Source organism: Nansenia antarctica, assembly GCF_963989245.1.
Source record: "Nansenia antarctica genome assembly, chromosome: 7".
NCBI lineage: Eukaryota > Metazoa > Chordata > Actinopteri > Argentiniformes > Microstomatidae > Nansenia > Nansenia antarctica.
In genome coordinates, this window is record NC_137677.1 from 9021652 (window position 1) to 9049151 (window position 27500).

The following is a 27500-nucleotide window of genomic DNA, read 5'->3' on the forward strand; positions in this document are numbered from 1 at the left end:
TTTGTATACTGTACAATACAATAACTACAATGCATTTGAGTGTAATAAAGTACATGTATCCAAGGCATTATTTGCTGTAATCTGACAAACTTGACCTACCTCGGTGCCTGTAGTGCCCCCATCTTCCTGTTGAGCTCAGCGATGATACTGAGCAGAGTGCCCACCTCAGCCTCACACAGCGCCAGCTCTGCCTGGGAGGGGTCAGGGTTCACCGAGGGGTCAAGGCTAACTGGTTCAAGGGTCATTGCAGTCACTTGGGTTACCAGGGTCATCTCCTCCTCACACCTTGACCCAGAATCCAGGCTTTCGCTTCGGCCTAGATTGAAACCCTGCAGGGAAATAGTGAATTATTTCCAGCTCCCATTTTTCATGTGACACCAAACATTGGCCTTGTTCTAACATATTTTGGTGGAATGGATATCATCATAACAGACAGAGGAAGAAAAGTTGCCTAGAATAGTTCGTAGTGTACTTTACATAACTTCACATCATTGAAAACCAACCAATCATCTTATTGCTAATTTGGTAGAGAGTAATCTTGTTGATACTTTATGTGTGCAAAGTCTATTTGGGCTCACTCCTGCGATGACCTTTGCTTTGTGCTAAAAAAACAAAGGGTTATAATTCCACAGAAATCTCCATCAAATGTGCATACCAGCTGTTAGGCTGTCAGCGACAGTTATTGTTTCTCTTCTTTAAAAGCTTTTGTTTTGAGCAGCGGAAAGGGAGGAAACAGACACATCCTGCAACGCTGCTTCCTGCTCAGGACCAGTTAGTGGCCCAAAACACAACTCGTGACCAACTGATACAACATAAAAAAAACTATTTTCAATCATCTCTGATTCTAGAACTGTGCAAGAATGTACAGTTCGTGAAATTAAGCAAAAGATATGGCTGTATCTCAGGTATGGAGTACAGATAAGAGTCTGTACTTTTGCTATAAAACCAGCAGTTGACAGACGTTTGTTGAGGGTTGGAGGGCAGCAGCATCAAGCTCTGGGATGCAGTGACACAACCAAGGTAGTAGGTAAACACACATTACAAAGCAACTGAAGCTGGTTGTACTCATTGAAGGTCCTTATAATCCTCTGACACCACCAGCACCCAAGAGACCAGTGGTCTGATTCAAGAGCAAAGTAGCCTATTATGTTACAATGTATTTCCAATACAGACATTGTGACAAGTTAGGATATCCGGAAGATACACATAGATACACATACATACCCCATGTTTATGTGTCTGATACACCCCAACATTGCTGTTAACGTAGACATTAAATCAAATATTGTTTTGTCAGCCATTACAATTTTTGGGGGACAGAAGTGTTTACTGGATAAGTGAGCAAAGAAACACTTTACAAAACACAGGCAAACTACAAGAGGGACTTACCTCCATGGCTTTAGGCTGGCTCCTGTGAGGCTCAGTGCAATTGTCCTGCCTCTACCGGCTGTCCTGTCCAGGGAATGCCATCACATGTATGAGGAGCTCTGCTCTGTGTGCCAGTCACTGCTGTCCTGTTGTTTTGTATGATTATACTGTACCTTCCAAGGGTTCTCTACTCTGTCTCTGTTGTAAAAACTCTGCCTGCGTTCTGCCTGGCTGATAATCCTTTCCAGTCTCCACCTCTCTCTCTCTCTCTCTCTCTCTCTCTCTCTCTCTCTCTCTCTCTCTCTCTCTCTCTCTCTCTCTCTCTCTCTCTCTCTCTCTGTCTCTGTCTCTGTCTCTCTCTCTCTCTCTCTCTCTGTGTCTCTCTCTCTCTCTCTCTCTCCCTCTCCCTCTCTCTCTCTCTCTCTCTCTCTCTCTCTTACTCCCTCTCTCTCTCTCTCTCTCTCTCTCTCTCTTCCTCTGATTATGAGTTCTTCATCTCTGCATGCTGCAGGATATCACAGAGATAATGGCATGGTAACAAGTGGACAACACATTTAGATGATCCCCACCCATTCCCCCTCATATTGTATCCCTTCCTGTTATGACTTGGATTTAATTCTGTGGTTTTTATCAGTTCGGATGCCAACTCTCAGAGGCTCAGAATAAGCACTGAAACGGCAATGGGTGGCCCTACTCAGTGCACTTCATGAGCTCCAATCGCACCATATACATTAGGCTAGATTTGAACAGTATGTGGGATATATATATATAATCTTGCCCTTTGAATGTCATTATTCTGTACAGAGTAGTAACTTCAAAAAAAAGATTGGAATGGGACATGTTGTCTAGGAGGGACAAGAGAGTCAGAGCCACAGCCATATTTCTATACTAACATTAGGCTCTGGGACCAAAAAAAAGTATTAGGACTACAAAGTATTAGGACTACAATAACCACATTTCCTCATTGCAGTAGCACTTCCTGATCGAGGTATTTCCGGTCAGGAAAGATGGCCGTGCATAACAAATAGTTACCGAAACATTTCGCTAATCTAATGAGTTTGGGCTGCTTTGTTGTCCTATAACTGACGCGTTTTCGGGAAAACATGTAAGTCGGGATATTCATTTTCACACACATGACTGCGTTACGGTTCTAAATCCACTGTCCACAGGTGTAATGTGGGAAATGGTGATGTTGCTGAGATTGCTCACGCTAAGCTAGCTAGCTAACCTGAATGGTCTGGTCTGACAGTAGAGGTACCCAGCCATCACCTTGTCTCGAGACGTCTTAAGACACATTTGTTAAGACTGATTGATATTCAGTGTCTTAAGACATCTCTCCAGATGTTCTGTGTCTTCAAGACACAGAAAAGTGCTGTGTGGTATCTGTGTGGTATGTGTGTGGTATGTGTGTGGTATGTGTGTGTGTGTGTGTGTGTGTGTGTGTGGTGTGTGTGTATGTGTGGTATCTGTGTGGTATACATGTGTGTGGTATGACTGTGTGGTATGTGTGTGTGTGTGTGTGTGTGTGTGTGTGTGTGTGGTATGTGTGTGTGTGTGTGTGTGGTATGTGTGTGTGTGTGTGTGTGTGGTATGTGTGTGTGGTGGTGTGTGTGTGTGTGTGTGTGTGGTATGTGTGTGGTGTGTGTGTGGTATGTGTGTGGTGTGTGTGTGGTGTGTGTGTGGTGTGTGTGGTATGACTGTGTGGTATGTGTGTGGTATGTGTGTGGTATGTGTGTGGTATGTGTGTGGTGTGTGTGTGGTATGACTGTGTGGTATCTGTGTGCTATGATACAATCTCAGTAAGATAGCTTTGCTTGCAAGATAACTGAGCAGAAACCATAAGTCTAGCAGTCATCCAAAGAAAAATCCTTCTGAACTGTTGATTGCAAAGACGAGGTTGATTGAATTCTGCTCACTTCTGTCAAGGAGGTGAGCTAATACATTCTGTCCCGACTTCAAATCGTTTTTGAAAATAGTGTAGTGAATCTTACAGCTACATAGATGTTAAACTGCAGCTCGCAATGTGAATGAATCTAAGGATTTTTAATCTAATGTTGTTTTTTTATCATGTGAGAACTAAGTGGGTCTTAAGTGATAATATTATGGCTCTGAGTGTTTTTCTATTGTCACCTAAACACAACCCCCCCCCGACCCCCAGTGGCCTGTGTCCATCATGGAGACCCCAGAGCCTGGCGCGGCGGACGGAGAGGAGCGTTCGGTGGAGCTGCGGCCGCGGACCCGCTCCAACCCGGAGGGCGCCGAGGACCGCCGCAGCAGCACGGGGAGTCTGGGAGGAGGCAACAGTAACCCCAACGCCCCCCAGCCTGCGGTGGGCAGCCGCGTGGAGGGGGAGGGCGAAGCCTCGACCAGCGACAGCCCTCCTAGCTCCACCACCGCCACCGCCACCATAGCCCAGGCCGCCGCCCCGGTAGCGCCGGCTACGGTGAACGCCACGGTCCTGACCCCCACGCCGGCCATGGCCAAAGACAGGCCTAAGCCGGGCCCGCAGCAGACCCCTCTGACGCCACCCATAGTGCCCTCCTCCACGGCAGAGTTCCAGCTCAGAGCTCCGCGCGTCAACTGTCCCGAGAAAGTGGTGCGTGTGTGGTCCTCTTGTGTTCTTGTAATGCAACAGTAGGCCTGTGACTATAGGGATGTCATGAGATCTGTTGACAATTTGTCGTTGTCATTTCATCTTCCTACTTTAAGACTCGCTCTGTGCACTTAGATTAGACCCCTGGGTTTAGATTGAAAGGGATTTTAAATGGAAGGGAAGGTTTACGTGGTGTCCACGTGGCGTTACGTGGATTTGGTCTGTACCACCAACAAAGTCATGCAGTATTGTTATTTAAATGTTGTCTTTGTTATGACAGATTATTTGTTTGGATCTCTCTGAGGAGATGTCCCTGCCGAAGCTGGAGTCCTTCAATGGGTAAGCTCTTGTTTCATGCATCACCACCCTAACCCTTATGATGATGAGGATGAGGATGATGATGATGAAGAACACGATGATGAACACTGAATCTTTTCCCTCAGATCCAAAACCAATGCTCTTAATATATCCCAGAAGATGATTGAGATGTTTGTCAGAACAAAGCACAAGATTGACAAACGCCACGAGTTTGCTCTGGTTGTTGTCAACGACGACGCCCTATGGGTGAGTCCATGAGCAGGGCGCCATCTCACTACTTGATTTCATGCTTCAAGTATGTTTCTAAATTGAGTCTAATGTAATTTCTTCCTTTCTTTTCGTGTGCGTGCGGGTGCCTGTGCGTGTGTGCGTGTGTGCGTGTGTGCGTGTGTGCGTGTGTGCGTGCGTGCGTGCGTGTGTGTGTGCGTGTGTGCGCGTGTGTGTGTGTGTGTGTGTGTGTGCATGTGTGTTTGCGTGTGTGTGTGTGTGTGTGTGTGTGTGTGTGTGTGTGTGTGTGTGTGTGTATGTCTTCCAGCTGTCAGGTTTCACCTCTGACCCCCGGGAGCTGTGCAGCTGTCTCTATGACCTGGACACCAACGTGTGTGAGACCTTCAGTATCCTCAATCTGGCACCAGACTGAAGACATAAGTGCCAACGTGTATATATATATATACTATATTCTCCATATCTATGTCTGAAATGGTCTAGTAGTGCCTGATATTTAAGTTTGTCTTCCAAGAAGTTCGCTCCTTAACATTCTTCACCAGATCTGGAGGATCTTCTCAACGTCATGTAAGTACTGTACATTATTACAGTGTTTATCACCCGTCATCTGTCACAGCCCTGCTTGTAAAGAATACAACACAGTGTTCCATTACGGTGGACAACCAGTAGCCAACTCACGTGTCCTCTCTCCCTCCCTCCCTGTAGCCGTCAGAAGATAGAGCTCCCCCTGGTGGAGAACGTCCAGACCATCCCCCCTCCGTTCGTGGTGCGGACCCTCCTCATCTACAGCCGCCACGCGGGGCAGCTGCAGTTCAGCCCCTCGGAGGCCGTCAGTGTAAGAAGCTTTAGACTGGAGGAGGACGGAAGTCGCTCACTCTTCTCTCATTGCTGTGATACAGTCGTTTACTGTAATACTACAGTCATTTACTGTATTACTGTGTGTGATACAGTATTTATTCCCCTCGCCAATGTTTGTGATGGCATGGCCCCTGCTCTTTAGACTGTGGTGGAGTGGCCCCTGCTCTTTAGACTGTGGTGGGGGGGATGGCCCCTGCTCTTTAGACTGTGGTGGGATGGCCCCTGCTCTTTAGACTGTGGGGGGGGGACCCTGCTCTTTAGACTGTGGTGGGATGGGGTGGCCCCTGCTCTTTAGACTGTGGAGGGATGGCCCCTGCTCTTTAGACTGTGGTGGGATGGCCCCTGCTCTTTAGACTGTGGTGGGATGGCCCCTGCTCTTTAGACTGTGGTGGGATGGCCCCTGCTCTTTAGACTGTGGTGGGATGGCCCCTGCTCTTTAGACTGTGGTGAGGGGGGTAGACCCTGCTCTTTCGACTGTGGTGGGGTGGCCCCTGCTCTTTAGACTGTGGTGGGGGGGATGGCCCTTGCTCTTTAGACTGTGGGGGGGATGGCCCCTGCTCTTTAGACTGTGGTGGGGGGTGGACCCTGCTCTTTAGACTGTGGGGGGGTGGACCCTGCTCTTTAGACTGTGGTGGGGGGGATGGCCCCTGCTCTTTAGACTGTGGAGGGGGTGGACCCTGCTCTTTAGACTGTGGAGGGGGTGGACCCTGCTCTTTCGGTGATCCTAGCTTTGCACCTGAACAGAGGCAGTAATTCTTCTTCTTTCCTCCTGTAGAAAATGTTGCAGTCTCCGTACTTCTTCTTTGACGTGGTTTACCTGCACAACGGGGCCGAGGAACAGGGGGATGAGAGCAGCTGGAGGGTGAGTGGAGGAGTGGAGAGGTGGAGAGGTGGAGGAGTGGAGGAGTGGAGGAGTGGAGGAGTGGAGGAGTGGAGGAGTGGAGGAATGGAGGAATGGAGGAGTGGAGAGGTGGAGTGTGAACCTAACTGCACAGCAACCTGTTTTTTCCTGTAGTCTATCCTAGTCTTGTCCAGTTTTAAATGTTCTAGTTCTGGTTGTTCTAGTTCTAGATGTTCTACTTCTAGATGCTCTGTGGTTGTTCTACTTCTAGATATTATAGTCACTGTGATTGTATCATGTCCTCTACAGTGGCAACTAACAATGTCTAAAATGTACACACATCATCATGTCTTATCCTTCTCTTATCACTAAGACGAGAAGAATCCATTCTGCTTTAATTTCTTTCTTTGTTTCTGTGTGTTCTTTCCCCCTCTCTCTCTCTCTCCAGGACATCTACACGTCCTTCTGTAACCTGGACTCTAAAGGCATGTGCTACCGCTTCGAGGTGTCCCTGAGCGGGCCCGCCATCGAGCTGCACAACTGCATGGCCAAACTCCTGTCCCACCCTCTACAGAGGCCCTTCCAGAGCCACGCCTCCTACAGCCTGCTAGAGGGGGACGAGCCCCAGGACACAGAGGCTACGGTCTAAACTCAGGGAGCGCCAGCCCCCCCCCTGGTCCTGGAGAGGGGGGGGGGTGCAGCCTTTTAGTCTCCAAGCCCCTGCAGGATCAACATCTAACTTAAGTTGATTCATTTGAATCGGATGCGCAGGGTCAGAATCACCCGGTCTCGGAGAGCTACACGTAAGTAGGCTTTTGTCTCCACCCAGGAGTTGAACGCCCCGATCGTGATGTGTAACACCATGTGTTGGTGCCTGGCTGGAACAAAAGCCTACTTACTCCCCCTGTAGCTATCCATGACCCGGGTTAGTGACCACCGGTCTAACTGAACGAAAGGATCGGATGCTAGGAGGAGGCAAGCATGGGACTTTGAGAAGCGTGATGATCCCCTGTTTAGTTTTTCTAATAAGTCTTTCTTAATAAGTCTTAATGAATTAACACCCATGGCACAGGCAGAACTCTGGTAGATGTGACCTATTTCCATGGCTGGCTATTGGAAAATGTGAATGAAGAAAATATAGTATAGTATATGTTATCAGGAGGAAGGGGTGATTTTTGTTTTTGGTAATTTGAGTTTGAGATGTCCTGTAAAAACATCAGATCACACCACCGTTTTCTTTTACATACACCCTTTTATGGGTTCGCCTTGTAAAACGTATTGTTTATAATTCCAATGTTGCCTGTTGTTATGTCAATCGTATTTTTGTTGGTTTGTTGGGTTTTTTTCTTCTTTTTTTTTAAGATGGTTGCTTTTAATCACGTTTGTGTTGTTTTTCTCCCCCTGTTTGTTACTGAGAAAATAAAAGAATGTACGTAGGTATGGGCTGGATAGAGACAATGATTGCGAAAGGTTGCAGATGGAATCATGCGATGATGGCACTTAGTACTGCCAACTGCACTAGAAACACATTAATTGTACAAATGTCAATTTTAAAGCTGTTTCTGATAATTAAAACGTTACATCTCATCCACAGTATTAGTTTTTTAAATCTCTACTATTTGTGCTTTTCAGATATTGGCCACCAGGTGGCAGTATAGGTCCTCTTACAGAGACGGGAGTAGTTACAAGCCGAGCCTGAAGACGCTGTAGAAGCCTGGCTTCTCATTATGTGAATAGCTACTTACCTTAACTCAATTGGACTCAATTGGAGGACACAGAGAGCTACTTACCACAACTCAATTGGATGTTTATCCTATTATGGTTGTTGTATTATTAAGCTGCACGAGGTTAAATTGGTGTTATCCACATCTCTATCTACTGACAGGTTGACAGAGGTTGACAGAGGTTGACAGGGTCTACTGGCTGGCGGTGGCTATGGGCAGGGGTGGGCTCAGCCCAGCCAAACGTGCGTCCTGCCCACCCGATCACAGCTTGAAAGTGTATCTGAAAAATCTGTAGGAATTGCGCCATGCAATCATGTCATCATGGACCAGAATCTGAACATGTTGTGGTTTTAGTATAGTGTTCCTAATAAAGTGCTCTGTGAGTGTATAGCCTACATAAGATATTTCTTGTACACTTATAAGAGCAGCCTATTGAAAGGAAGAGAATGTACACTGTAGCCTCTTGTAGGCAACAACCATCAAGCAGCAGGTCCAATGGTCATTACAGGTGTGGTTGGGACACTTATTCCCTATAGTTAGAAATCCTCCACTAAGCCTTTGTTATGTAGCCTACGCAGATCCTCACCAGGTTATCTAGCACGGGGCCTCCCACTGTGTTTAATTAGGGATTTGACCAGTGGCGGTTCTAGACCAATGTTACTGGGGAAGCCTGGCAAGTGTTTTGTCAGAGGGGCACATTCACCCCGGGGGGGTATTACGTCGCTAAAGAAAAATCCAGGCTTATTCTGATACGTCTCGTGAGATTTATAAAAAAAACACTTGACTATACAGTAGACCATGAATCCACAACAGTGAATTGACAATCAGCTGGACCAAAGTTTAGTTTATTAGTTTATGATGTCGTGGACAGTCCCCATTAATTAACTGTAACAACAGTAAATGGAGCAGCTTTAGCCTACATGGCTAATTTCCAGCTGTAGTCCCCGGGCCAGTTGACAATAGGCTCCCTAAAATAAAATACATTAGTTTAAAAAATTACAATTGCAGCAAACACAAACAAATGGAGCAGGACATACAAACATATCAAGCACAATTGGAGCAAGCACAAACATGCCGGGGAGACAAGACATTCAAGCACAAATGGCAGCAGCATCAATACAGTACATGAGATAAGAACAGTACAAAGGGGACAAAGGAAGAGCAAATAGTCATAGCAACATACAGACATGCCTTAAGGTGTGTTGTGAAGGTGGAGTATGTATGTATATTTTTTATGTAGGTAGGTAGTGAGTTCCAGTTTTGTATTGCTATAACAGAGAATGATAATTGACCAAATTTACTTTTCCTAAATGGGACTAGAAAGTCGCCTTGTGTGGTACTTCTGGTGCTCTGACTGGTATTGTTACGTAACTTGCGACTTGTGCACGAATGCGGGCCTATACTATACAAACCATACACAAATGCGGGTTAAGGTTATTTATACTATTCAGAGTTTATTATGCAAATACGCACACTTAACAATCTCCTTCATTTAACAGTGTCACCTCTGTTTTTTCACCTTATTACATTTTCAATGCAGCTGCATGACACATGCATACCCTATTATATATGGTAGCAAAACAATATTTGGAACATTCAAACTATCTAAATGGACACTTTATTGTCAATAAACATAAGTTTACAGTTTGCAAAAATATGACCACATCATTTTAGAATATTGGGAAAGTGTTAAAACTTGTGGTAAACAAAGAGGTAGAGAAACAACTCAACCGTCTCCTTCAGACTGTGGAGAGGCCTGAGATCAAACAGGAGAAAATGGCCGAAGCCCACACAAGCATCCAGAACCTCTGTGCTTCACAGGAGAAGACCTGGAGAGAAGAGAGGGAGGAGATGGAGGCTCAGCGAGGCAGAGCAAGATGGAGGGGAGAAATAACAAGACCACCCTCCAACAAACCGTGGCTGGATGTCATGTCCAAGACCCGACTGGATGTCATGTCCAAGGTCCACAAGGACCTCCAGACCCTCTCCGCTGCTCAGCAGGAGGAATGGAGAAAGGAGATAGAAGAGTTTGAGCGTAGGACTGGAGAGGCAGAGAATAAGAGTATGACCAAGGCTCAAGAGGACACAGAGAGGCACTCCTCTCTGCTCACTTCCAAATGGAAATGGAGGAAATGGCCAACGTTTAGTGGCTGTCTCTCTTAGAGAGGAGTTGGAATGAAAGGAGGGAGATGGAGAGGAGGATGAATGAGACCATGGAGAAGTGTCTGACCAAGGAGAATAATAAAAAGAATAATAATAACTTTAATTTATATAGCGCCTTTCAAAAAAACCAAGGACGCTTTACAAGGGAATGATCGGACAGACAAAACAGAAAACAAACAAAGCAAAACTGAAACAATGACTAGGGGCCAAAGACCTTGGAGAACAGATGTGTTTTGAGGGCTAATTTGAAGGAGTCCAGGGTGGGGGCGTAGCGGATCACTATGGGGAGGGAGTTCCAGAGAGTAGGTGCGGCCACGCTGAAGGCTCTGTCCCCGAAGGTCCGTAGGTTGGTGCGGGGGGTGGATAGCAGGCCCATTTCCGCGGACCGCAGGTTCCGGGAAGGGGTATGCTGGGGGGGAGGTCAGTTAGGTACTGGGGGGCGCAGGTGTGGAGGGATTTGTAGGTGAGGAGGAGGATTTTGTATGTGATGCGGGACTTGACCGGGAGCCAGTGGGGGTGAATGAGGGTGGGGGAGATGTGCTGCCAGGGCTTGGTGTGGGTGAGGACCCTGGCAGCTGAGTTCTGCACGTACTGGAGCCTGTCCAGGGCTTTGTTGGGAACCCCAAGAGAAAGAAGTAGAGACCTTGGAAAGAGAGAAGCCGTGGTGACTGAGAGTGAAAAGGAGAGAGAGCAGATGAGAGAGCAGCTTAACGTGATGGCCATAGATCTGGAGAAGGCTCAGAAAAAGGTACAGGATAGGCACTTCAATTAATCATTGGACTTATTAGCATAACTTTATTTAAAACAGATCAAAAAGAGATGTTGTGAAGCCTGAACTTGTTATTATGTGGTTTTGTATTACACTATGTCTCGTTTCCTACCCGTTCAAAGAAAGGATTCTTGAGCTTCTTCAAGCGAAAGGACAGGGCCGACATCCCAGATGGGAAGAAAGTGAACGACAGGAAGAAAAAGAAGGAGTCCTGCTGAGGATGATTGCAATCCTTCTTTTTATTTTTTCCAAACCCTCTCCACCACCCCCTTCCCCCTTCCCCTCACTTAGTGTGTTCCTTTTATGGGCACACGTCAATTACCCTTACAGCCTGATTATGACATTCTCTGTCAAACGGATTGAGATAAATAAACCATTCAGTTATCTCCTAAAAACCATGACTGAAGTACACATCATTTACTTTTTGTTTATAATCAACCCAATCTCATTCAAGTTCACTTTGCCCTAGCACAGTGAAAAAATAAACAATATGCAAGTAGGCTAATCATTGCTATATTAGAAAGGTGCTAGTAGCAACAGTGCTAGTGAAAGGTTGGCAAAGAATCGTTACTTCATATTTGTGATTGTATTTACTAGGTCATGTGCAGGTCCATCACAAGTGTGGGATGTTGGGAAGAGCCATGCTATTTTAACATGGCCTCTCCCTCTAGGTTGAGACCCCTGTGGCAGGATCATTTTGCCCACTCACATAATCAGGCAGTGTTTGGCAAAACATTACAATCTGAATTCATATCATGTAATCACGCTGACGTCTCACGAAAACACACATCGGGACTGATTCATAATGATTTGAGTTGAGTGGATTCTGGGGTTACAACAGATTCCTAATGGGTTATTTGATTAGGATAACAGTCGTGTTGTATAGTAGCATACAATATTTATGATGTTGGCATAATTCACTACCATCACCCTTATGACACCTAAAAAGTACATCTTTTGTACTGGACTCCTCCATCTTGGGAGGTTATGACTTACAAATACTAAATTAAAAAATATAATAATCTTGTTCTTGAACAAAAACCCTGAGAATTTTAAGAACAAAAACTTCTTTCATCCCAAATATGGTTATCTTAATACGTGTCTTTATCTTGGGTCTTGAAAGGTATAGGCTTCCTGTTTTTGTTCCGAAGTTAATTGGTGTTCTGTCCTGACTCTTGACACTCACTCATTTTCTGTCATTTTAAAATACCTCCATAAATGAGCTTTTCCGGTGAGGACAGGTTGGCAGGGAGACAATGCGAGGCAGGAAAACCCCTGGCTCTTTGGACTCTTCCCCTTTCACACCCCTCCCAGACGGAGCAGGCAGCTCCTCACGTCATCACCGCAGAAGACTGCGTGGGGATCAAACGTGCCTGACGCCTGCTATACTGTGGGGAATATTTGTTATTCCTTTGTCCCAAAAGGATGACAGGTCCCCATTGTTGGGCTTTTCTCACTCCTCCACTGTGGTGACTCCCGTCGGTGTGAGAGAGCAGGATGTGGCGTGTGCGTGTGCGTGTGTGTGTGTGTGTGTGTGGGGGGGGGGGGTCACATTGTTCATCCATCGCTGATGGAATGTGATCAGGAATTTGTGTGGTTTTGGGGGGTTTTGTTACCGTCTGTTTTTCTGTGATGAATCAGGAAAGACCTTCGTATGTTTGTTGTCATTAGAATGGACGAGGCAGACAAGTTGTACCTGACTATATACAGTAGCATGTGTAGTGCCAATCATCCCTGAACATCTAGAAGACGGAAACCACAAGAACAGTTTGTTTAGAGCAAAGATATGAATCTACAGAGGGGGCAATCCATTGTTACAGTACATAAATCCAGTCAACTTCCATGCCCCTGGCAGCTCCGGACAATCCATTTCAATCAGATGTCAACATGTTTATTGTTATTACTACTGTATGTATTGGCTTTACGTTTCTCTCTGGCAGCTAGAACTCTGACAGTTGAAGCAGGGCCTCGCTGGCGCTAACAATGTGAAAGTGATGCCAGACGTCCCTGTGGAGCGCAGGGTGAAGTTATGATAACCTCAGGATCCAGGAGCAGCACCGGGGCCGCTGGACAGGGCAGCGGAGGAGGAGGAGGAGGAGGGGTGGGGGGGGGGTTAAGGCGGGGAGGGGCACAGCAAGTGGGCCGGGGGGGGGCAGGGGCCAGGAAGGAGTCGCCACATAGGAAGTGTGCCTCAGTACTTATAAACATGCGGCCCCTCGGCACAACCCTGGGTCAGTGTTTACATCCATCCACACACACATACATACATGCCATCTCTGTCTCTCTAGACAGCGCTGGCTAGACAGAGGCGGGATAACAGAATCGCATTCTTCTTAACACCCTCAGCCAGGCCTGCGGTCACCTTCAGGTTTCAGCACCTTCCTTCTCAGAGAGCAGCAAGACCGACTTGGAAAGGAAATCCACTTCAAAGTACTACGGGAAACCCAGAAGTGATCTTCAACAACACCCTTTCTCTTTAACAACTCTTACGGTCCAGTAGAGATGTACAGCAATAGCTACTCGCGGGCCAAGTTTGGCCTGGAGGCCAAGGACATCCACAAGCCCAAAGGGAAAAGCTGCAGCTACTACATGAAGCTAGTCTTCTTCTTCTCCTCCTTGATCCAGTCGCTCATCATCGTCAGCCTGGTGCTGTTCCTGGTGTACGGCGAGCCGGAGAAGTCGGCGGAGGAGATAAGGGTGGAGGAGCTGGAGCAGACCGTCAATAGGCTCAGCGAGAACCACCTCAAGCTGACAAAGGAGAAGGCAGAGCTGGGCGCCTCTCTGGGGGCTCGCACGGGCGAGAAGGCAGCGCTGGAGAAAGAGGTGGCAGCGCTGAAAGTAGCAGCCAACGTCACAGGGACCGCACTCAAAGGACTGCAACTAAAAGTGGTGAGGAGATGTGACTGTGTGTTTAAAGTGGTGAGGAGATGTGACTTTGTGTTCAAAGTGGTGAGGAGATGAGACTGTGTGTTTAAAGTGGTGAGGAGACGAGACTGTGTGTTTAAGACGTATGTAGAGTCCATGAAGTAAAGTGGCACAATTGACTAAGAACAAGAGACGAGTGCAGGAAGGAATTCTAGAATTGTCAAGAGGATATAAGGCTTCCGAACATGACAAAGAAAATGATGATACTGATATCAGTGTAGGAATAATGAATGCCCAGTGGTCAAGATGTAAGGAAATGTGGTGAAAAAAAATAGAAAACCATGAATTAAAAATTAAGAAAAAATGAAAGGAATTACTTCTAATGAAGTTACTGATGAATAATGAATGAAATAGATATGTTTGTCTTGGAAATATTTAACATAACAGACCTTATTTATTAATTATGCTGTATCTACTTCAGACCACGACCGAGTCATTATGTTGCTAAACGTCTGAAACAATGGTCTGATTTTGTTCATGTTTGGATCACAATGGAATCATATGTTAGAATAGTCTTATAACAAAACGGTCTATCAATGTGAACTGTATTTCACTTCCAGTCAGTTAAGAAGAAGCACTGAACTTCATGGAAGTTGAAATGGATTTATGTTATTACATTTTTTTTCTGTCTAGTCTAAAAACACATCCAAATACACTTTCTTTTTGTTCTTTTACAGAGCCAATGTGAAGCAGATAAAAAGAAAGGCGAGATGACCCGCTCTACCCCAGTGCAGTGCCCCACCACCCCTTTCAGATCCATCGTCACCTCTGCAAATGGTACATAATCCTCTGAAACCCAACTTGTGGTGTAGTGATTTATTTTCTGTAATCTTCTGCAAGATCTCCTGTGATGTGACTCATTTATGAGGGACCTGATGCTGTAAATAAGACCTATCACAAATGTTACACTTTTCTCTCATGATGCTATGCCTGTAGTACATTTCAGCGCAATAACGCTGAAAGATATTTCTTTCCTCCTTTTACAGGTGAGGTGAAAACCCTACAGAGCCTGAATGCCCAGCAGGTAGCGATGATCAAACTCATCGAAGCCAACTTCACCCAGACCATCCGCTACATACGGATGGAGCGGGACAACGCCATCAAGGACCGGGACGCCCACCACCTGGACACCATCGGCCTGCGGCGCGACAACACCCTCCTGCAGGACCAGCTGGTCACCTACACCAAGAAGTGTAAGGAGGACTTCACCCAGTCTCTCCAGGGCATCCAGACGGTCACCGGCACCTTCCTGACCAGGATCGACAACCTGTTCCCCCACGCGTTGACCTTCCACCTCACCTGCGAGAAGCAGCAGGAGCAGATGGATAAGATACGCTCCAGCTGCACCAGTCTGTCCAAGGAAGTGGAGGACAAGTTCCAGAGCTACCTGAACAACGTCGGGGACAAGGTGTGTGTGTGTGTGTGTGTGTGTGTGTGTGTGTGTGTGTGTGCGTGTGCGTGTGTGTATGTCTGTCTCCTCTTTGTTGTTTTTTTGCTTTCGCCAACTGCATTGTGGTTGTCATTGGTTACTCACACGGCAAGCTGGACCAACAGGGTCAGATGAGAGCTCCTCATGCACAGTAGGGTGTACTGTACTGTACGCCTGATGATAGAATGATACAACTCTTTCCTTGAAATATGTTCATTTTAATTGAAGAGTTGTGCAGCGCTTTATCCATCAATCAGAGGTGGATTATTAATAGCAACACATCTCTGATCACTACCAGGTGTCCAACATCCAGGCCCAGTCCAGCCGTCTAGAGGTCCAGAACAACCGCCTGACCCTTGACCTCCAGCAGTGTCGTCACAACCGTAGCGCGTCGATGGCCGAGGCCATCAGGCAGCGACAGGAGACCCAGCTGAGCCACGACAGACAGGTGGGTCACTGCTTATGAGCACCGCAAGCCTGCTTATAAACTACTTATGAACCTATGTTATTGCTGTTTAGCAACGGTTTATATCAATGTTTATTAACGATTGGGACTTTTGTTAATGATTCATGGAGTTATTTCTGAATTAAGTATTGACTCCTTACTGTATCACCTTTTAAAATATCTGCGTGTCAATTTGTACCCTGTGTTCGTCAACATTAACATATTACTGTATTCACTGTAATGGCGTGTGCACTTAATTATGCAGCCTAGAGATCTCAATCGACAGACCTTCTACTGTGGATGTATCAGTAGGGCTTATGGCTTTGTTTTAATCGATTCAATCTGTTTCTCATTGGTTGGTCTTTGTTTTAAACGGTTTCTCATTGGTTGGTCTTTGTTTTAACCGGTTTCTTATTGGTTGGTCTTTGTTTTAACCGGTTTCTTATTGGTTGCTCTTTGTTGTAACCGGTTTCTCATTGGTTAGTCTTTGTTTTAACCGGTTTCTCATTGGTTGGTCTTGTGCAGGTGGAGACTCTCCTGAAGGAGCAGAACCGTCTGAGAGAGGAGAAGAAGCTGCAGGGTGACCGCCTGGCCCTCAGGGAGTCCGAGGTCCAGACTCTCACCACCGCCCAGGCCAACTGCAAGGTACAACGTCTACAGAGGCCATTCATGTTTCCTACCGTGTCCTTGTCTGCATGTTCCCCTCTATGCTTGACCTTGCTTAGAGATGTGGGGTTTTTGTTTAGTTTTTTTTTTACTGCTGATGCCATTATTCCTACCTTCTTATCTAAAGAAGAAGGAACAACTCACAGTAATCAAGATGGTTTGCCCTCCTGACAGCCACCCACGCATGGGATTCGCTCCCACTGATTGTGAATGGCCCAGTCAGAGCAGGCGTTAGGAGAGACATGGAGTCAGCAGATCCAGGATCTCTAGGGGCGACCACAGGAAGGGATGGACAGACTAGATAACAGTCCCCATGTTCGGAGGAGGAAACTGGAGAAATATTTTTTTGTCGGTAGTTATGAGGGTCTCATGCCAAGATTCAGAATTTGCACAGTTTTCTTATCCTTATGCTGTGTCAGATGGTAGATAACCAGTCCTTATTCATCAGATATTTTCCTTTGAGAATTTTGCAATGTATAAATGGTTGTGTGTGGCTCAGTTGGTAGAGCATGGTGCTAGCAACACTGAGCTTGAGGGTTTGATAACTGCTGTGACGATAAACAAAACATTTATGCACTCACTTGCTTTGGATAGAAGCATCTTCTAAACAGAATATCAATTATTATATCATATTATTATACTGTATGTATATATATATTGACTTACATTTTCTTGTTGTGTTGCAGTCTGTTGCCCCAAGGCCCGCTGTAGTGCAAGGAGGACCTCCACCGAACCGGCAGCCCATAATGGGGAAGGGACCCTCCATTGGGGCCCCTGGGATCCTGAAATCTCTAACGGTATGCTGACACTCATTCTTAACACTCAGAGGTCAAGAGCTCATTTGAGAAACACATGCACAACACAAATGTATCATTTCTTCAAATGTCCAATCTACGTGACTCTCACATTCTTCATTGTATCAATAAAAGATGTATCGCTATTGAGTTGGGGCCAGATCGTAGACAAACTCCTGCCTGTTACTGACACCCTCACCTTTTCTCTTTCAGGAAAGGTGAAAAGAGACATGGAGGAGAGGCAAACTCACCTGCTGAGACCCTGAGTGAAGATTTGTTTTGCTGTGGTCCCCAGAAAACAAGTGGTCAAGTTTCCATTAGCAACATGTGCTCTTAGACCTTTCTGAATTTCAGTTCTGTAAATACTACTGACCCCCCTAAGTTGTATGAAGGACATGTATATAGTATGCACCAACAGCTGTCTGGAAATGTATATAGTACTGTATCTACATATGCCTTTTAAACATCATACTCAGATGAAAAAGATTTTAACCTTTGTTTCCATTTTCATTCTTCATTTTCCACGTTCATTGCAGTTCTTGATATGTATCTTGATATATTCTTGATATGTATCTTGATATATTCTTCTTTTTTTTTTTTTTTAAACCTTTGTATTGTGTTTTAACTTTATAATCAGGTTCATGAAAAAAAAAACATTTGTGATGTACATAATTTGTTATGAAATATGTGTCTCACTGTTTATTTGCAGGTGGGTGTGAAAGTGTAAAATTATGATTTTTTTGTAGCATTATCCTGTGCTAACTCTTTCTCTTATTTATGATTGAAAATTAATGAAACTTTTCAATCTACTCATGTCTGTTGGAAAATAAAATATTGCATTACAATGCCTGTGTCTTTGTTTGTTGAACGTCTAGTGTTTATTTATTTTATTCATTTGCACAAATAGATATACATTTTGTACACAGTTAAAAACAACAACAGTATGTTAAGGACAGAAAGACAAAAAAGACCAAAAGAGCCTAAAGCCTTGGTAAATCACCTAGATTCAGCCTTAGTAAATCACCTGGATTCAGCAGTGTCAAACAATGGTCAAGAGACCTTCTTAAGTGTAAATGGTCACAGTATAGTTATGCACACATACAACACCTCTATGGTCACAGTATAGTTATTCACACATACAACACCTCTGGCATGGGTTCCCAACACAACATAATCATTACACCATAATTGAACAATTGATGTAAACAGTAACAATCATATTATAATATCTGTATTATATGGAATACTGAGATGCTATGCACCACCACTGAACTAAAAATTAAAAAGATAATAGTACATTTAAAAAAAGATATATATATTAATACATTACCGTAAATGTGTATAGCGCTTACTCATGGAGTACATAACATGTCAAGAATATGAAAACTAGAAAATAACATACATATTTTATAGGAGTATATATAAAATATGATATTATATATTATAGGAGGAGTCACAGGACATACATACATACGAAAAAATAAACGTCAGTGTAAGTTTCAATAATATTTATCAACGTTTATTGTTTATTCATGTATTTCTGTGAGTCTACACAGATTGTCTTGATTGAAAGGGGGGAATAATGCAATGAAACCTACAAGTGGAATATTTAAAATATCCTACTGAGCAGTGGAAAGAAGATTGATGTGAGAGAGAACGTGACTTATGTCTCCAGCACCGTTATGCAATGTGACATCTCTAAGAATAGCTCTGTTTATGTTCCCCCGGTGGGGGAGATGTTAACACTGCCATACCCCAGATGACGGAGGTGAATCCCATAATAAATACATCCACAGGTCACTTACTGTGTCATGGTACATACAGTCAGTACCATAGAGAGAGAGAGAGAGAGAGAGTCTGAGACTGAGAGACAGATAGAGAGAGAGAGGAAGAGAGAGAGAAGAAAGTGAGTAAGAGACTCAGTCGATCAATAGAGAGAGAGAATTGATATGAGAGAGTAAAATACAATATTTTCTGCACATATACACTTTCTTGGCACACTTTGGGCCCGTTAATACCAATCAATCGTCGTTTGAATGCAACAGCCTATTTGAGTATTGTTTCTGACCATGTGCATCTCTTCTTGGCCACAATGTACCCATAATGGATACTTCCAGAATGATAATACACCATGTCACACAGCAAAAGTCGTCTCAAACTGGTTTAATGAACATGACACACACATTGTTCTTCAGTGGCCTTCCCAGTCACCAGATCTAAATCCAATAGAACACCTTTGGGATGTGGTAGAACGGGAGATTTACAGCTTGAAAGTGCACCTGAAAAATCTGTACGAATTGCATGATGCAATCATGTCACCGTGGACCAGAATCTCATCTCTCTTGTGGAATCAACGCCACTAAGAATTGAGGCTGTTTCGAGAGAAAAGGGAGAACCTACCCAGTATTAGTATAGTGTTCCTAATAAAGTGTTCGGTGAGTGTATATCATGGTGGATGTTATCACACTGCAGTAAAGAAAAACTATTTTCTTTACACCTGCACCTGGAAAAACTCGATACAGGTGCATCTCAAAAAATTTGAATATGGTGGAAAAGTCAAGCCATTTTTTTTGTTTTAATGTTGATGATTATGGCCTACAGCTCATGAAAATCCCAAATCCAGTATCTCAAAATATTAGATAAGACCAGAAGTTTCACTTTTTGAATTAAATTACGGAAAATAACGTGTCCATGATATTCACATTCTTTGAGATGCACCTGTATAAGGTTTCTTTTATTTGTACACAGGATGAATAATTTGGCAAAGCCCAAGTGTTATGGAGCAATGAATACACATGTGGTTAATTGAATGTGCTAACAGTATGTTTTAATTAAATATTTTACTTCTAAAATACACTATTGTCTGTGGCTGCAGCCCAAGGCTGAGGACAGGCTGGGCTGGGCTGGGCAGGGCCGACCCTGTGTTGATGAATGTCAGCGCCACAGGTGAAGGAGCCTCTCTCATGTTCTCAGGAAATCCTTTGTTTAACATAGTGTTTTTCAGCCCTATGTGGTCACACACACACACACACAGACACACAGACACACACACACACACACACAGACACACAGACACACAGACACACAGACACACAGACACACAGACACACAGACACACAGACACACAGACACACAGACACACACACACACACACACACCTGAGTGTGAACCCCGATGCCCCAACAACTCTCCGTCTGCTGCCACGTCCCTCTGTTTCACAGCAGACATAAATCTCACACGCAGGAAACAGAATTAACCACACAGGCCAAAACGACACCAATCATTCAACCAAGGCCTTGACACAGTTCACTTCTATTCGCGTCCCCTGAAACCAAATTGGAGGTCGTGTTTGATAGGATTGACAATGAGGAATGTGGAATTTTTCCATGTTTTCTTCTCATTGTTCTTTTTTTTTTTTTGGTAACCACCAAACATAAGAACCAACTAGTTGTTCCTTATGAACCCATTAAAGATATATTACAATAGCGGCCTGGTAATTTCTTATCTTATTAAAGATTCAGTTCTGTTCTGTTATTATACATAATTTATTTGTATCAAATACTGTACATCTGATAATTTGCCATATAATGATCTATGAACACTCCAACTATTGTTACTAACTAACTAACTAACTAACTAACTAACGACCTAACTACCAACTATACTGAGCGGTTATTATTTTCATCCATCTATGTTCCAGTGTAATCGGTTCTGTAATCTGTACTGTAATCTGTACTGTAATCTGTTCTGTAATCTGTACTGTATTGATTTAGTGCTTGAATCTAACCCATCCCCTGCTGAGGTAAACACCAGGGCCTGATGGGACGCCAAGCGGGCCACTTCAAAGATCAATCCGGCCGTCGCCTCTTGCTATTGATTTGTGGGGGACTGGCAACAAACTGGTTCCTACTTTTAGACAGCAGTGTTCCTCTGGCCTCCATTAATCAGCCTGGAGATGAAAGGACCATCGGGGAGTGACAGAAGGGACCGGCGACGAGAGGATGGGGGAACGGTAGGGGAAACTCTAGGCTGTGACACGGAGAGACAGAGAGAGAGAGAGAGAGAGAGAGAGAGAGAGAGAGAGAGAGAGACAGACAGAGAGACAGAGAGAGAGACAGACAGAGAGAGAGAGAGAGAGACAGAGAGAGAGACAGAGAGAGAGAGAGAGAGAGACAGAGAGAGAGAGAGAGAGACAGAGAAAGAGAGAGAGAGAGAGAGCGAGAGAGACAGAGACAGAGAGACAGAGAGAGAGAGAGAGAGAGTCGCTAGGCTAGTGAGAACTCCAGGGCCCTATGTCGTCAGAGACCTGGGAGAGAAGGAATACGCCGGGGGGAAGAGAGGGGTGAGGAGTTCAGCCAGGAAACATAAATATTTAATCAAGGACAGATTGACAGGGGAACAAAGGGCAGAGAGAGGATTGCCTCCAGAGAATTCCTACTTCCCACACGGCCGAGACTGGACCGAGAGAGAGAGACTGAATCGAGAGGATCTGTCTCAGGATGACTCAGAGACACGGCGGTTAAAGCTGTTTCCACCTCTTCTTCTTCTTCTTCTTCTTCGTCTTAGTCATGCTTTGTCTCGATATGGACCGTTTTAAATCGCCAGGACACACGTATACATATAGTTAGTTCTAGTTCAATCTCGGCAGATGGCACAAGAATAACTGCATCACAAGTCTTTGTTAGCGTGGGCTAAGTGCGCTTCTCAACAACTTTTCAGGGTTCAGGTACAAGTACCTTTTTGCATTGAGTATGTGTTCGAGGCACATATTATGCATATACATATGATAAATATATGATATGTATATAGAATACATAAAATATGATCTGATACAGCTATTTCCCAATGCAGAATTCTCGGAATATGATATCCAAGATCTCTTCGGCTCCGACGCGTCCTGTGATCCGGCCCAGGCTGGTGAGGGCCAGACGGACGCCCTCGGCAGCCAGCGCCAGGTCCTCGTCCCTGTAGTGGTGGTACTGGGTCAGGGCCGTGACACACTGCTGCAGGTGGGCCCTGTGCCGGGCCTGGGTCAGACTGGGGGCGCCTGACAGAGGGTCCCCACACCTGGAGGAGAGGACAAAAAAACACAACGTTACATCACAGTACCAAGAGTTTACTTCCAGAAATGCTTTGCAGTGCTCTGTAACAGGACACACACCTGACTAACCAGAGACGCCTGTCAAGCCATTTGTCCCATTACTTTTGGTTCCCTGAAATAGGGGGACCTTGTATAAAAGCTGTTGTCATTTCTAAATTGTGAAACCAATATGTACACAAACATAATCAAGTAAATGCAGAGAAATTCTACTTTAACCTCATAGTAACTGTTTGATTTCAAATCCAAATAATAAATAAAAAAAAATATATATATCCATAACACTTTTATACAACAGTTACCACATTTATCTATCAATATTTCACAAAAGAAAGACAAGACAAGCTTTTAATTAATGTATTTGATGGAACTATGTTTTATTGGAAGTGTATTCATCCGCTGAACAGTTGTTTATCGGTTGCTAAGCAACAGTAATACTGTAACTTCGATAACGGTAATATATACAAACGCAGAGTAATATGAAAAGATGTGTCAACATTCCATTTAGCATGGATATCAGCACGGCTGGAACGCAAACTGACCAATAGAGACAATGGACCGGATCTATCCGTTGTATAAAATACGTTACTGTATGTTACATACAGAATATTACATTATGTACATACGTTATATGAATATTGCATTATGTTATATAAAGGCAAAATTGTCATGAACATGAAATTGAAGTGGATATTTTTCCCATTGGACACTTTCACTGGACACTTGAATGATTTTTATTTATTTTCCCAATAAATTATTAAAAAATTAAAAACAGAGAAGACCTGAGTGAAAAAGTATTAGATGCCCTTGCTGTGGCTCTGCTAAAATTAGCTGAAATGTAAACATTTCTTAAACAATTTAGTCGTTGAATTGAGTCCATTAAGTGCAATGGCAATAGTTTAAACTTTTTAGATTTGTATGTATTACATCGTCATTTGAATAGGAAACAATTACACAGTCTTTTGATCAGGTTGACTCTACTAACTGAGAGAGGACAGGAAGGCCACCCTGAGGCCTGGGAGGACTAATAATTAAGTAGAGTGGCTGAGACTAAAACACAGTCCATGAGTCAACTTATCATTCCAGTCACTCTACAAAATTGCTCTATATAACCTAATGGAGTTTTTTTTTCTTCATATAATCTATTTCAAATCCATAACTGTGTTTGCAACAATGAAGTTAAGTGACTCAGCAAAACAAGGCTAGAAATGTGTCTTTGGCTGTACTACAAACCATTCAGTTCAGTGCAAATCTGCAGTTTTTATATTGTGTCCTGTATGAAACCAGTGGTAGCTCCATCATGTTATAGGTTTGCTGGTCACTGTCAGGGCCTGGGGGTGTTTGTCAGGATCACAAAAACATTCAGAGTGCTGAATTGGTAGTGGACAACCTAATCATGTGTGTAACTGATTAGTATTCAAATCAGGGACCCTATAAAACACAAAGATATTCTTCCCCCGAAATCACACAAACTATTATTCTCGTGCTCAAACGGAACTTATCTTATTGGGTAACTCGGTGAAGGACATTTTAGCATCGGAGCTCGTTTTAAGAGAGCCGATCGAAGCGTCATCGTCGCCCGCAGGATTAAAAAATGACTCACAGGGTCTTGACGCAGTGCTGCAGCACGCTGATGAAGTGGTCCAGGCCTGCGCTGGTGGAGCAGGACAGGAAGCACACAGGAGGGAGGAGGAGGTGGAGGTGACCAGGGCTCTGCCTCAGCTCCCCCTCCGCCCGCTCCCTCAGCTCCCTCAGCTCCCTCTCCGCCTGCTCCCTCAGCTCCGCGGGCACCAGGTCACTCTTGTTCAGGACCAGCAGGCACCTCTCAGGGGAGGGGGGGGCAGCCGTACCCGTGCCCGCCTCGATGACGCGCTCCAGGCCGGGCAGTACGGTCCTCAGGTGCCCCTGGAGGAAGCCCGGTACCAGCCGGGGGTCTGGGGGGAGCAGGGTGGCGTCCACCACCACCAGGGTCAGGTCAGCCTGCTCCACCCTGTGGGGGGGGGGGAGACATTCAAACAGAGGACATTTGAGAGTGTACGCTTTTTTTGGCAATGGACAGTTTTAAGCTCTGGAGTGATACTGGCATTTGTGTCTTGGTGCTGGTTGTGCCGGGGGTTGCTGTTAAGACACACTTTCTACTGAACCTCCATTGTCCTGTGAGAGTAGCTGAATGTCTCTGGCACGTGTAGTTTGTTTCTCCTACGCAGAGACACCTGGGTAGGGGAGTGAGGCGGCACTGCGCCAGTATACATCGCCCTTCACCCTGGGGGACCAGCAGCGGCAGCAGCAGCAGCAGCAGGAGGAGGAGGAGGAGGAGGAGGAGGAGGAGGAGGAGGAGGAGGAGCAGCGGATGCTTATTCTTACTGCCTCCTTCCTGCCCTGGCCCCAGGTCACAAGCCTATGGTGACCCCGGCTCTGACAGAAAGTCCCCAGAAGCACAAGAACAGCCTGCACTTCCTATAAGGCCTGACTCTGCCCTCTCCCCCGCACTGGTGTCAGCCTGCCCAAGACATTGAGTCATGTGCCTGTGTGTGTGTGTGTGTGTGTGTGTGTGTGTGTGTGTGTGTGTGTGTGTGTGTGAGTGTCTGTGTGTCGAGTGCTGGCACTGGCATTGCTCCCAGGAGTGCCACAGACTGGCATGCACATAGTACTGCATGTGTGTGAGAGAAAGTGTTTTTGAGCGTGTGTGTGTGTGTGTGTGTTGTGTGTTTGTCTCTCTGCCTACGTCCGTCTGCCAGTCTGTGTGTATGTGATGAGGGAGGGAGGGAGGGAGGGAGGGGGGGTATATGTTTCTGCTTTTGCTATTCTTCCCTGGTGTAAACAGTGGAAGCAGCTGTCAGGAATGGTCAGGTATGTGTGTTCTCTCAACCAGAGGTCCGTGTGCTCACCTCACCCTGTTTATGGTAAATATTATGCAACTGGGGAATGATGACACTGCGTTGTACAACCTCCTGAGTGTGTTTACCGCCCGGTATTTATAACCATACATTTGCCCCCAGCAGCTAATGTATACACAGTCTGAACGGAACGGTTGCCAAAATAAAAAACGTATGGGAAATGGAATTGAATTATTTCTTCCTTTCTTTGTTTCCAAGGACGTTGGAGCGTCTTGGACATTTTGTTCCATATTGCCATAAAAGATGCAGACAATACTCGACTTTGTTCTGTGAAACGAACGGTCGTTCACAGGAAGATACTCCCGCGTACTCCCCAATGTTCCAATAATGTTTTGTTCAAAATAAGGGATTCCAAAATTCGGGTCCTGAAAGTTCAGAGTGAATGTGTCACGTTTCACACATCTGTTCAAGGATGAATTATTTCACGGAATTCATTTGGATATACCAAATAAAGCACCGTCAAAGAACTTGCTGTTTCAGTAAAGCCATGTTTATTGGGGGCGACTGACGTTTGGCGTGACAAAGTGAGAGTTTAAAAACATTTTGCTGATAAAACCGTTCAGTGCTTGATTGTTGTCCACAGTAAATAACAAAGTAACAACGTCCTACTATAGAAGTGAGATTAGACGGCGTGGTGGTCCTACCTTTCCCGGGCCCTGCGGACCCCCTCCCTCTCCACGCTGTCAGGGCTGTCCCTCAGCCCCGCCGTGTCACTCAGGAGGACGGGGAACCCCCCGATGTCCAGGGAGGTCTCCACCACGTCCCTGGTGGTCCCCGCTACAGGGGACACGATGGCCGCGGGACGCTGGCCTGGACACAAAGACACGGGGAGGGAGGGATGGGTGTCACTTACTAGAAATCTTCATAGAAGTGACAAGTGGACACCGTTAGACACCAGACATAGGTAACTCAATGTTGATGACAAGTGATACTGTAGTAAACTCCTTTTGTTTTCTTTCTTTTTTTTTTAAGGAATCTGGCAATTGGTCATCTGGGATTGCTACATACATTTTTGGACTTTTAAATGAATGATACATAGCCATTGATCCTTGAAGAATATACCATATGAATACCTCATGAGCTCATGTTCTTTGTTGGATGGGTAAATACATTTGATCTTGTGAGCACCTCAGTCCGTTGATGCTACTGACCAGGTTTGGAGCTGATAGGTCAGTAGCTGTAAAAGCCTTAGTGTTCTACGTGTTCTTCACTCAATTCTAAATGGCGGAACATCCTTCATGGTGGAACTTTATGATCCTGGAGGCTTTTTTGGTCATTTTTGCTCATAATGATGAGGGTACCGAATGCTATGTGCCGAATGATGCTATGTACCGAATTTGGTGACTCTGCAAAGTTGGCAATTTAAACACAAAGTTGGCAATTTAAACACATCAGATACATCTGATAAAGCAGTCGCTGTCCCTTTTGTAGAATCCAAAATTGTCACTATTTTCAGTTTTGGGGAGGATCCAAATATCATCCAAATTAACTACCGTACTTTTGCAGTAAAATATTTGTATACAACCATCCATTTCATAAAATAGACATATCAAAGACATGAAAAAAACATGGTTGTGCTTTGTTATACCTCAGGTGGAGGTATCAAAAAAAAAAAACTCAAGGCCCTTTGAAGGCTTCAGTTCCTCTCCTAATTAGTCCAAATGATCCCCACTTCCCTTCATACTGCCAAATTGCAAGTTTCCAGCCTAAAGCATCTGACAGGAAATTGAGCCATAGCATCTAAACAACAACAACAACAATAATGTCTTTAAAAAAAAAAAAAAACTCTGCCAATAACAATAGGGTTCAATGTCCTACAGGCATAGCCACCTAATAATACAACCACCCGCACATCCCCCGAGAGTAAAAATAACACGTAGCGCCTCCTCTCTGGGAACGATGTCAAAGTTGAGGCGTCGATTAAAACGACCGACACCCCTCTCACCCAAAAGCAATATTTTCATTCAAGCCCAGCTGTCCTCAGGAACCACGTAGCTACTGTACTGCAGCATCCAGCCCAAACTAAACACGGCTGACAAGTCATTAATACACCAGCCAGCGCAGCGCGGGGGCGGGGCGTGGAGCCCGGGCCCTGGGAAAGACAAAGCTCAATAGGAAACAATAACAGGACTTTATCGGGACTCTTGATAAATAAGCCTATTATTCTGATAGGAAGCCGTGTGGCGGTTCCAGCCAGGCAAGCACTCCACATGGTTTATACAAAGCCATGCTAAATGATCTCAGGATGCAATATTTCAAACACATGACTGTATGCCCCAAGACTGCTAAGCAAACATGTTTTATTCGAATCAGATTAGACTTTTTTCCCTCCAGGGACCTCTACAGCATGTGCTATGGCTGGTTCTTCTCTGGGTCTTCTTTCAATA

General features: G+C 44.9%; 4 protein-coding genes across 4 annotated transcripts in view; 2 read left to right on the forward strand and 2 right to left on the reverse strand.

The window, feature by feature from the left end:
• The window catches only part of ushbp1 (Usher syndrome 1C binding protein 1), a gene marked incomplete at both ends in the record, with an annotated part of 8035 nt that extends 7790 nt beyond the window's left edge, over positions 1 to 245 (reverse strand). Inside the window, one exon of the mRNA XM_080536510.1 lies at positions 100 to 245. Coding sequence (XP_080392636.1) covers positions 100 to 245 — 146 coding nt within the window. The remainder of the gene's footprint in view (positions 1 to 99) is intronic.
• A 2130-nt stretch (positions 246 to 2375) lies between these two features.
• babam1 (BRISC and BRCA1 A complex member 1) lies at positions 2376 to 7650 on the forward strand. The gene is made up of 9 exons (XM_080535719.1): positions 2376 to 2473; positions 3527 to 3964; positions 4242 to 4300; positions 4405 to 4525; positions 4815 to 4893; positions 5047 to 5071; positions 5210 to 5339; positions 6138 to 6224; positions 6652 to 7650. Exons 2-9 carry the CDS (start codon positions 3542 to 3544, stop codon positions 6850 to 6852), a joined length of 1125 nt encoding a protein of 374 aa, XP_080391845.1. The 5' UTR covers positions 2376 to 2473; positions 3527 to 3541; the 3' UTR covers positions 6853 to 7650.
• A 5711-nt stretch (positions 7651 to 13361) lies between these two features.
• plvapb (plasmalemma vesicle associated protein b) lies at positions 13362 to 17837 on the forward strand (the record flags this gene model as incomplete). Its single annotated transcript, XM_080536512.1, has 8 exons — positions 13362 to 13748; positions 14462 to 14561; positions 14771 to 15192; positions 15512 to 15661; positions 16184 to 16303; positions 17011 to 17121; positions 17332 to 17336; positions 17828 to 17837. The coding sequence occupies 8 exons, from the start codon at positions 13362 to 13364 to the stop codon at positions 17835 to 17837; spliced, it is 1305 nt and encodes a 434-aa protein (XP_080392638.1).
• A 4116-nt stretch (positions 17838 to 21953) lies between these two features.
• gtpbp3 (GTP binding protein 3, mitochondrial) overlaps positions 21954 to 27500 on the reverse strand; it is a gene marked incomplete at both ends in the record, with an annotated part of 12469 nt that continues 6922 nt past the window's right edge. The window contains 3 exons of the mRNA XM_080536513.1: positions 21954 to 22185; positions 23820 to 24206; positions 25758 to 25923. Coding sequence (XP_080392639.1) covers positions 21954 to 22185; positions 23820 to 24206; positions 25758 to 25923 — 785 coding nt within the window. The remainder of the gene's footprint in view (positions 22186 to 23819; positions 24207 to 25757; positions 25924 to 27500) is intronic.

What these genes read in the sequence shown, in the direction of transcription:
- babam1 (XM_080535719.1), top strand. Translation starts at nt 3,542, where the DNA reads ATGGAGACCCCAGAGCCTGGCGCGGCGGACGGAGAGGAGCGTTCGGTG. An exon ending in TCAACGACGACGCCCTATGG is followed by an intron (nt 4,526 to 4,814) that starts GTGAGTCCATGA and finishes TATGTCTTCCAG; the next exon opens with CTGTCAGGTTTCACCTCTGA. An exon ending in GAGGATCTTCTCAACGTCAT is followed by an intron (nt 5,072 to 5,209) that starts GTAAGTACTGTA and finishes CCCTCCCTGTAG; the next exon opens with CCGTCAGAAGATAGAGCTCC.